This window comes from Otolemur garnettii, unplaced genomic scaffold (assembly GCF_000181295.1).
Source record: "Otolemur garnettii isolate 467f Iridium unplaced genomic scaffold, OtoGar3 scaffold00012, whole genome shotgun sequence".
Lineage (NCBI taxonomy): Eukaryota > Metazoa > Chordata > Mammalia > Primates > Galagidae > Otolemur > Otolemur garnettii.
This window is the reverse complement of record NW_003852407.1, coordinates 29,553,526-29,563,722: the sequence shown is the minus strand read 5'-3', so window position 1 is coordinate 29,563,722 and position 10,197 is coordinate 29,553,526. Positions and strand designations below refer to the sequence as shown.

General features: G+C 40.5%; 1 protein-coding gene across 3 annotated transcripts in view; it reads left to right on the top strand.

Annotated features, from left to right (window-relative positions):
- The window catches only part of GREB1L (growth regulation by estrogen in breast cancer 1 like), a 291,844-nt gene that overhangs the window by 199,078 nt on the left and 82,569 nt on the right, over positions 1-10,197 (top strand). For all 3 annotated transcript variants that reach the window (XM_023510203.1, XM_023510202.1, XM_023510204.1), the window contains exons 8-11: positions 3,020-3,148; positions 6,793-6,909; positions 7,813-7,932; positions 9,283-9,420. In XM_023510203.1, the coding sequence (XP_023365971.1) occupies positions 3,020-3,148; positions 6,793-6,909; positions 7,813-7,932; positions 9,283-9,420 (504 nt within the window). The remainder of the gene's footprint in view (positions 1-3,019; positions 3,149-6,792; positions 6,910-7,812; positions 7,933-9,282; positions 9,421-10,197) is intronic.

Below are 10,197 nucleotides of genomic sequence, written 5' to 3'. Positions count from 1 at the left end.
AAAAAATAGCTGGGCGTTGTGGCAGGTGCCTGTAGTCCCAGCTACTTGGGAGGCTTAGGCAAGAAAATCATTTAAGCCCAAGAGTTTGAGGTTGCTGTGAGCTATGACACCAAGGCACTCTACCCAGGATGACATAGTGAGATTCTGTCTCTAAATAAATAAATAAATAAAAACTTTTCAGAGTCACCTAAGTATGACTGTATCCTGAAATGAAAAGATAAACCTGTGGAATGACACAGCAAACTTACCTGGGATTCTTGTCATGGTGGGCTCTCTGCAAAGATGTGAAAAACACAGGCACTCTTCAGTTTCCTGCAGCTTCACAAAGTTACACATGCACTTGCTGGCCTCTGTTATTCTGGATGGCCTTAAAATCACTCACTAGGAGTAGGGCAGGCTTACAGAGCTACATGAACCCTGCCAAGCCATTAGAGACCATTTCATTCTTTTGAGTTCATATGAGATGATGCAGTGAGTCAGGAATCATGTTGTGATATGAATAATTATTTAAATATTTTTTATTAAATCATAGCTGTGTACATTAATGCATGTATGGGGTACAATGCTCTGGTTTTATATACAATTTGAAATACAACAAACTGGTTAACATAGCCTTCACTTCACTTTCTTGATTACTGTGTTAAGACATTTATACTCTACACTTAGTAGATTTGACATGTACCCTTGTAAAATGCACCATAGGTGTGGTCCCACCAATTATCCTCCTTCTATCCATCCTCCCACTCCCTTCCCCTCCTCTTCCCCCTTAAACTTAGGCTGAGGTTGGGTTATAGCTTTCATATGGAAGTGTGGGTAATTATATATTGATTTAATAGTAGAGCTGAGTACATGGGATACTTTTTCTTCCATTCTTGAGATACTTTACTAAGAAGACTATGTTACAGCTCCATTCATGTAAACATATAAGAGAGAAAGTCTCCATCTTTTTTTAAGGCTGCATACACTCCATGGTGTACATATACTACAATTTATGAATCCATTCATGGGTCCATGGCCCCTTGGGCTTCTTCCATGACTTAGCAATTATGAATTGGGCTGCAATAAACATTCTGGTATGAATATATTTGTTATAAAGTGATTTTTGGTCTTCTGGATATATACCTAGCAGAGGAATTATAGGATCGAATGGTAAGTCTACTTTTAGATCCCTAAATGATCTCCAAACGCCGTCCCAAAAGGAACGTATTAACTTGCATTTCCACCAACAGTGCAGAAATATTCCCTTTTCTCCATATCTGTGCCAACATCTATAGTTTTGGGATTTTGTGATGTGGGCTAATCTTATTGGAGTTAGATGATATCTCAGAGTGGTTTTGATTTGCATTTCTCTGATGATAAGGATGATGAGCAGTATTTCATGTGTCTGTAGGCCACACACCTGTCTTCTTCAGAGAAGTTTCTATTCAGATCTCTTGCCCATAATTAGACAGGATCACTTGTTCTTTTCTTGCTAATACGTTTGAGATCTCTGTGGATTCTGGTTATCAGACCTTTGTCAGAGACTTATTAAATAATTTCTAATGTAGCACCATCAATATCCTGTTATTTAGAGTACCTTGATTTTTCAGACTCAGAGTTGCAACCATCCTTTTAATGCTTTCCTGTGTTAACTGATCTTACTAGTCTGCCAGACTAGTTGGGACTGGGGCTCTCATTTCAGAAATCTCCAGCTGGCTTGAGTCTTTATCTCTCCCATAGTTTGTCTCTAAAATACCATGTAGTTTTTCTGGAATGAATTATTTTCTTTCTTTCTTTTTTTTTTTCTGCAGATTTTGGCCAGGGCTGGGTTTGAACCCACCACCTCTAGCATATGGGGCTGGTGCCCTTCTCCTTTGAGCCACAGGCACTGCCTTGAATGAATTATTTTCTTTTCTTTTTTTTTTTTTTTTTTGAGACAGAGTCTCAAGCTGTCCCCCTGGGTAGAGTGCTGGGATATCACAGCTCACAGCAACCTCCAACTCCTGGGCTCAAGCAAGTCTTCTGCCTCCACCTCCCAAGTAGCTGGGACCACAGGCGCCCGCCACAAGGCCTGCCTATTTTTTTGTTGCAGCCATCATTGTTGTTTGGCGGGCCCAGGCTGGATTCGAACCCGCCACCTTAGGTGTATGTGGCTGGCGCCTTAGCCACTTGAGCCACAGGCGCTGAGCCGAATTATTTTCTTAATCCAAATGGAAACTTTCTTTTGGATGTACCTCATATTACAGTAAATTAATTCTACTTTATTTAAAAAATTAAAGCAACTTTATTTCAGAGAAAAGTGCTTTCTCCTAGATTACAATGAGTTAGTTTCTGTGACACTTTAAATAACAAAACTCATCTAGATAGAGACAAATATATGTCATTAGAATATGGGTTTAGGCTCAGCGCCTGTAGCTCAGCAACTAGGGTGCCAGCCATATACACCAGAACTGGAGGGTTTGAATCCAGCCCAGATCAGCTAACCAACAATGACAACTACAACCAAAAAATAGCCAGGTGTTGTGGTGGGCGCCTGTAGTCACAGCTACTTGGAAGGCTGAAGCAAGAGAATCACTTAAGCCCAAGATTTTGAGGTTACTGTGAGCTGTGATGCCATAGCACTCTACCCAGGGCGACATAGTGAGAATCTGTCTCAAAAAAAGAAAATACGGCTTGAAGGGAAACTGTGGCAATAGTTTTGACATCCTTGATGCCAGGTCATCTGACTTTGACTAAGTTAAATTACTACTACTATTCAAGGTAATATTTACCTAACAGAGTCATATAGAGATTGCCTGGATTAATATATTTGAAGTGCTTAAAATAACACCCAGCACATAGTAATGTCTAGTGAATATTTATTATATAAGTTAAAAATAATTAATTAAACCTAAATACCGAGAAATTGACTTTCTTAAATGTCAGAATAATCTTAGGAAAAAAAAGAAATTCTATAACCTACATTTTCTTAACTCTTGTCAAATTAACTTCCTGCATATAGAAATAGTTGCTAATTTAAACAACTTCTTTCATTTTAAAGATTCACCGATTCTCAGTCCAGCTAATTCTGCAATCAATTTAAGTGGAGCTCAGGACCTGACCCGGAATAAGAATGATGTGAAACCACTGGCTTTGTCTTTGCAGGTTGTAGGGAAGACTTTTGCTGCAGGTGATGTTTTCCTCACTTATATTTCTTTAGTAAATATGTAGTCTGTAAAAGACTGTATGAAATTTACTTGGCAAATTGTAGAAGAAAACAGAAGCTGCTTCTACCTGCCAGCTGAACACAGGTGTGGGGCTGTATAATAATGGGTTGTTGCACAAAGCTTTGTGTTCTGTGCATTCCAGGCAAAAGAATTAGGGAATGACATTTGGCACACAGAAGAGACACAATGCTTTGTTTTCATTCAACAAAATTTCTTGGGCACTTCCTGTGACTAGGAACTGAGGTTACAAAGAAAAATAATCTCTGACCCCTAATGTTCTTATAATCTAATGGGGGAGATAGACCCCTGACAAGATATTTTTAGTTTGTTGCAGCAAATATGACAATATGTTCAGGGAGCACAAAGCACTGGAGCATTAGCATTTGGAGGAGTAATCAAGAATGAGTTCTTGGAGGAGCTTGGTCTTTGAGAATGAGGAGACACTCACTGTACAGAAGAATGGAGGAAAGGCACTTCAGATTCAGGGAAGATGAGGAGCAAAGGTTTAAAGGAAAGGAAGGGGGAAAGCAACATTATATACACAAAAACTTCCAGAAGTTCAGACTCATGAGAACCATAAAATGTAAAACTCAGGGAGTAGCAGGACACAAACAAGTGTGTGTTTCAAACAAGGAAAAAGTCATGGGAGGCAAGCCAAGGATCATGAATTTTACTCTGTAACTTAGGGAGCAGAGGAATGGCGTGGTCTGATTTGAACACAAGCTAGATCATTTTGGCAGTAACCTGTAAGACCATGATAAGAGGTAGGAAAACTCCTTGGTAGCCATTATGATAGTCTAGGTGAGACATGATGAAGTCTTTGGCTAGAATGATACCAGGTTGGAGAGGAGGGTGGACATTGGAGAAGTATTGGGAAAGGAAGATCAGCAGGACTTAACACCATAAAGGGAACGTCCGGAGAAGAAGGGGTCTCACCACTGACTTTCAGCTTTCTGGGCTGGTGGTGCCATCACCTGAGACAGGGAACAGAGAAGGAGGAGCAGGTTCTCCAGCAAGAGATTTTGAGCTGGGTTTGGGACATGCTGAGTCTGCGATACCCATAAGACATCTAACTGGGGAACTGTTCAACATTCATTTAATATATCTTAGGGGAGATCAGGACTGATGGTCTAGAGTTGAACCATTAGGGTAAACAGGATCAGCTAAGGAGAGATGTAGAGTGAGGAAAGGGTGGAATCTCAGAAGAGTCCAGTTAAAGGAGAAGAAATGGTAAGATAGGTGGAAGAAGAATGAGGAGAAAGAGCTTATCATTTTTATAACTTCTCAACAGTTAGGCATCGCAATTCATGCAGCCCACTTTGTTCTTACTCTGGGTCTGACAATTTTTGTAGTATCTACCTTCTGGCTGGATTACAGACTTGAACAAATGGAATCAAATTTTTACAGCATTAAAAAATAAAATCAGGGCAATGCCTGTGGCTCAAAGGAGTAGGGCTCCAGCCCCCTATGCCAGAGGTGGTGGGTTCGGGCCCAGCCCCAGCCAAAAACTGCAAAAAAAAGAAAGAAAGAAAGAAAGAAAATCAATGAAATTTACATCAATAATCATCATGGTTTTAAAAACCATCCAATGAAAGGATAAATGACTTTATAATGCCAAGGATTAGGTCGACAGCTCTTGAACCTTGTAGTAATCCTAACATCACAAGAAGAGAGAAAACTGGCTGTTATGTGCCTCCTGATGGAAGTACTATATACGACAGTACTTATGAGATTCTTGTCCCCCAAAAATAATTAAACCTGAATTTGATCAAGCTTCTATATCTAATAATTAGTTTATTCCAAATACAAGGGACAGGCAGGTATAGTGGGCTCGTATCTGTAATCCTAGCTCTCTGGGAGAACAAGGCAGAGCATCACTTGAGCTCCGGAGTTTGAGACCAGCCAAAGCAAATCCATACCCTATCTCTACTAAAAATAGAAAAATTAGCCAGGCGTGCTGGTAGGCACCTGTAGTCTCAGCTACTCAAAAGGCTGAACAAGGCTAAGGCAGGAGGATTGCTTGAACCCAGGAGTTTAAGGTTGCTGTGAGCTAGGTTGAGGTCATGGCACTCTAGCCTGGGCAACAAAGTGAGGCCCTGTCTCAAAAAAATGTAAAAGAAGACAGGAGACAAGGGAATGTTAAATGATACCATGGGTATCCCATCAGCAAAATCCAGAAAATGGAAAATTCTGTCAGGTTTTCAACAAATTAATTGTAAGAAGGAAAAAAAGGAAGGTAATCCTATAGATCAAAAGAGGTGAGATGTAAGGGACATAGCAACTAAATTCAATGTGTGGATCTTTTTTAAACCCTAATTTTAACAGGCCAACAGTAAAAAGTCATTTCTGAGATGATTGGGGGAAATTATTAATCATTTAAAGTATAATGTATATATATATAAAGTATATATATATATATAAAGTATAATTAAAGTATTATGATGTTATTATAGTTATTTTTTACAGTTATTTATTTTAAAGAATCTTTCTTCTAGAAATACATACAGAAGTATTTATGGATGAAATGATACAATAAATGAGTTTGCTTCAAAATAATCCAGAGCATGTATGTGTGTGTGTGGAGGGGAAGAGGTATGAGGAATAGATGAAGCAAGATGGGCTGTGTTGATAAATGTTGAAGCTGGGTGGTGGGAACAGACATTTCTCTCCTTTTGTACATATTTGAAAGTTCCCATAATACCATATTTAAAAAGAAAGGAATTGTTTTCTCTTTCTTCTACTCACCATCTCCAAAGAGCTCATTGAAAATAAGTCTAAGCTCAGTGCCCATAGCTCAGTGGTTAGGGCACTGGCCACATATACTGAGGCTGGAGGGTTCAAACTCGCCCAGGCCTGCTAAACAATGACAACTACACCAAAAACATAGCTGGGCATTGTGGTGGGCACCTATACTCCCAGCTACTTGGGTGGCTGAGGCAAGAGAATCACTTGGGCCTAAGAGTTTGAAGTTGCTGTGAGCTGTGACACCACTGTGCTCTACCGAGAGCAACATAGTAAGACTCTGTCTCAAAAAAAAAAAAAAAAAAAGAGGAAATAATTCTAAAAGATCTCTAGGTGTTCTAGGAATTTATATTTAGGTGACACTTGATTTTAATGAAGGTACTCCTCTGACAGTTGTAGCTGGTTTTATTTAACTGGATGCAGTCCTATCCAAGAGGTTTCTTTGAATTTTAGAATGTGAGTGAGGTTGGCCCTCACAGTGGCTCATTAGGCATGAGTACTAGTACTCTGTGAGGCTGAGGTGGGTGCATTGCTTGAGGTTAGGAGTTTGAGACCAGCCTGAGCAAGAGTGAGACCCCGTCTCTACTAACAATAAAAGTTTTTCAGGTGTGGTGGCACACGCCTGTAGTCCTTGGGAGACTGAGGCAGGAGAATTGATGAGGCCCAGGAGTTTGTGGTTGCAGAGAACTGTAATGGTGCCACTCTACTCTAGCCCAGTCAATGGAGCAAGACCTTGTCTCAATAAATAAATAAATAACCAAAGAGAGAGAGAGAGTTTGAAGTTTATCGGATGGTTACAGCATCACAGAAAGCAGTGCCCTGGTCAGCTTCTTTTCTGAGCAGCTCCTTTCCTCATGTCCCACAGATGCTGCTAATGGAAACAGTAGCCACGGAGGGAAGAGCAGCACCTCCAGCTCCATGCCAGCCCGCCCCGGGAATTACTCTTTGTCACCAAGACCTAGTTATGCGTCAGGAGACCAAGGTACACTACCCATCTTAAGAGTTTTAAAACAATGCACTTCATGATGGTAGACATGTAGTAGATTTTGGAATGACAAATTATCTGACAGCATGCTCTGGAGTTTTTTCTTAGCTTGTCATCCAACATTTTGAAAGTTTATGATTAGGCTTGGCGCCTGTAGCTCAGAGGCTGGGGCTAGCAGGTTCCAACCCGGCCTGGGCCTGCCAAACATCAATGACAACTACAACAACAACACAAAAAATAGCCAGGCATTGTGGCAGGCGCCTATAGTCCCAGCTACTTGGGAGGCCGAGACAAGAGAATTGCTTATGTCCAAGAGTTTGAGGTTGCTGTGAGATGTGAGGCCATGGCACTTGACTGAGGGCAACATAGTGATACTCTGTCTCAAAAAAAAAAAAAGAAAGAAAGAAAGAAAGTTTATGATTGGTGTGAACAGTAGTAATTAAATTATCTTAGGATTCTACAGAGATGAGCCTAACTAGGAAATAATGTTGGAACAGATATATCAGGAAATGTCTAAACCCATAGGTCTTGCTGACCAAAGAACAGGATTCAAAGTTCTCTGCTGTGTAATCCTGGGCAAATCTGACCCTTTGGTGCTCTATCTACAAAATGAGTATAACAATAAAATGTGTCCTCCAACTTCCTAGGGTTGTTGATAGAATCAAATAAAATAATCTGAGTAAAATTAAGAATTGTAAAATAACATGCAGGTATTAGGTGGATGTTAGTATGGTATTAGGTTGATAGTGTGGCTTTTTCTAACTTTCTCTTTGCCTCTGTCCCCCTAGATAAATGATTTAAACTTTCTGAGAATAATCAAATAAAAAGTTCTGTTACCTTGGCCTTCTTTCCTTTCGTCCACATGACTGAGGACAAGGCTATCTTTCTTTTTGTCTTCAGCTACCATGTTCACTTCTGGGCCACCAAAGAAACGACACCGGGGGTGGTATCCCGGGTCACCTGTCCCCCAACCTGGTTTAGTTGTACCTGTTCCTACAGTTCGCCCTCTTTCAAGAAATGGTAAGATTTTAACAGAAAATGGATTTAAGGTTTGGGTTTTTTTTTAATTAGTAGAGATATTCTTCTCCTATTCTTTTCTTGAACTCTTGAAGATAAACTTCCTTAACCAACCATTGTGTTCAATATTATGTGAAGATATTGATAGTAGCTAATATTTTGTCCCCCTCACATCTGCCTTCCCTACAAGCACATGCATCATCACAACTGATCTGAATTCAGCCTTTGGCTTGGGTATAGCCCACCACATTGATAAGCAATTCACTATCTGGGTCATGATGCTACCAGCCACCATCACAGGGCACAAATGGACTTGCTGTGCCAGCAGTAGTGTTAGATTTTGCCTCCTGTGATTTGGTTTCCTGTGTGACCCTGGCTTGTTATTTCCAGCCTAGACTGTTCAGTTAACAGCCAGACACCTGAAAAGCCAACTTGTTCTCCTTCTGAATACCCAGACTGTGGCCATTTGGTACTTATAGTTACATGTTCAAACGTTTGTCTGCCTCGCTGTACTAAACGCAGACACAGACAACTAGAAACACCAATTCTAAGGCATACATGGGGTTTTTTAATTTTTTAAGTTTTTTTTTAATAAATAGATTTAAACACTACATGGGGGGCTGGATATGGTGGTTCATGCCTGTAATCTTAGCACTCTAGGAGGCGAAGGCAAGAGGATCCCTTGAGCTCAGGATTTGAGACCAGCCTGAGCAAGATCAAGACCCTGTCTCTACTAAAAATAGAAAAATTAGCCAGGTGTTGTGATGAGCGGTAGTGTCGTCTCAGCTACTAGGAGGCTGAGGCAGAAGGATCTCTTGATCCCAGGAATTTAAGGAGCTGTGAGCTAGGCTGATGCCATAGCACTCTAGCCTGGGCAACAGAGTGAGATTCTGTTGCAAAAACATAAAATGTTTTTTAAGGACTACGTGGAGATCTTATATACACAAAGAATTATGCCGGTATGCTACTACAGTTGCCTTTAGGTAGTATTGGCTCATGATGAATGTATCCTTCTTACATTTGTCTGTGCTTTTCAAAATTTATATGCCTTTGATATATGGGGCAGGGAGAAAAAATGTAAAACAGAATCCAAAAAATTGCACGTGGAAAAAATAATGGAAAGGAAACTACCAAAATGCTCAATAGTCGCTATCTCCAGACGGTATAATCATGCTTGTTTTGTTTCTTCTTTTTGTTTTTCTCACTTCTGATTTGATATAATAAACACAAATTATGATAAAAATCCACAATAAACCATTAGACTTCTAAAACTACTAAAACTGCATTACTTCCCATCGTATTTCATTTAGCTTTCATGTCTAATCCTTCCTGTCAAACAACTTTTTCTTCCAGAGCCCCTTTTATCTGCCCCAGTTCCACAGACCCCATTAACTGGAATTTTACAACCACGGCCCATTCCTGCAGGGGAAACTGTAATTGTTCCTGAAAACCTGCTGAGTAACTCAGGAGTTAGACCAGTCATTCTGATAGGTAAGGCAAAGGAATTCTAAGTTGCCTGTGCCTTCTGGAATCTGGGGCTGTTTTTATTGTTTGTGTGTTTATTCATGTATTCAAGAAGGGATTCATCTGTCCATCTGTATTGATTCTTTCAGCTTTTATTGGTCAGCTCCTTCGTGCTCTACTAAACATGGGAGTAGAAATTGAGAATAAGGCAAACACTTTTTGCCCTCAAGGTATACTGTTGAGTGGGAGAGTCTGACCTCACGCTAATCGCTGGAGTTGGTAAATAACTATTACAACACACTGATAACTATTACAACATGACACACGGTGTTGTGTGAGCTGGTAGAGGTTCATAACCAAGAGCAACAAGAGCTCAGAGGAGAAAGGGCCTACCTCTGCCCCGAGGGGTCTAGAAGGCTTCTGAGAAATGATGTTGAAGCTACATCCTGGAGGGTTAGTCCGAGTAGACAAGGTGGAGGAGGAGACATTCCACTCAGCAGGAGCCAAACCACAGAGAAAAGGGATGAGCTCAGCCAGCTAACAGACCTACCTCAGGAGAACCAAGAGGCCTCTCAGTGGCAGGGCTGAGCTGTGAATCAGTATCTTTAAGGAGGCTGAGTCCTTCTTAGGTCAGTATTTTTCAACCTCTTTTATCTTGCAGCAGTTAAATTTCCAAGGCACACTTAAATTATGTTGATCAAAAAACAAGAAGGAAAAAAAAAAAGTATATGGCTCGGTGTCTGTAGCTCAAGCAGCTAAAGCGCCAGCCACATACACCAGAGCTGGTGGGTTCAAATCCATCCC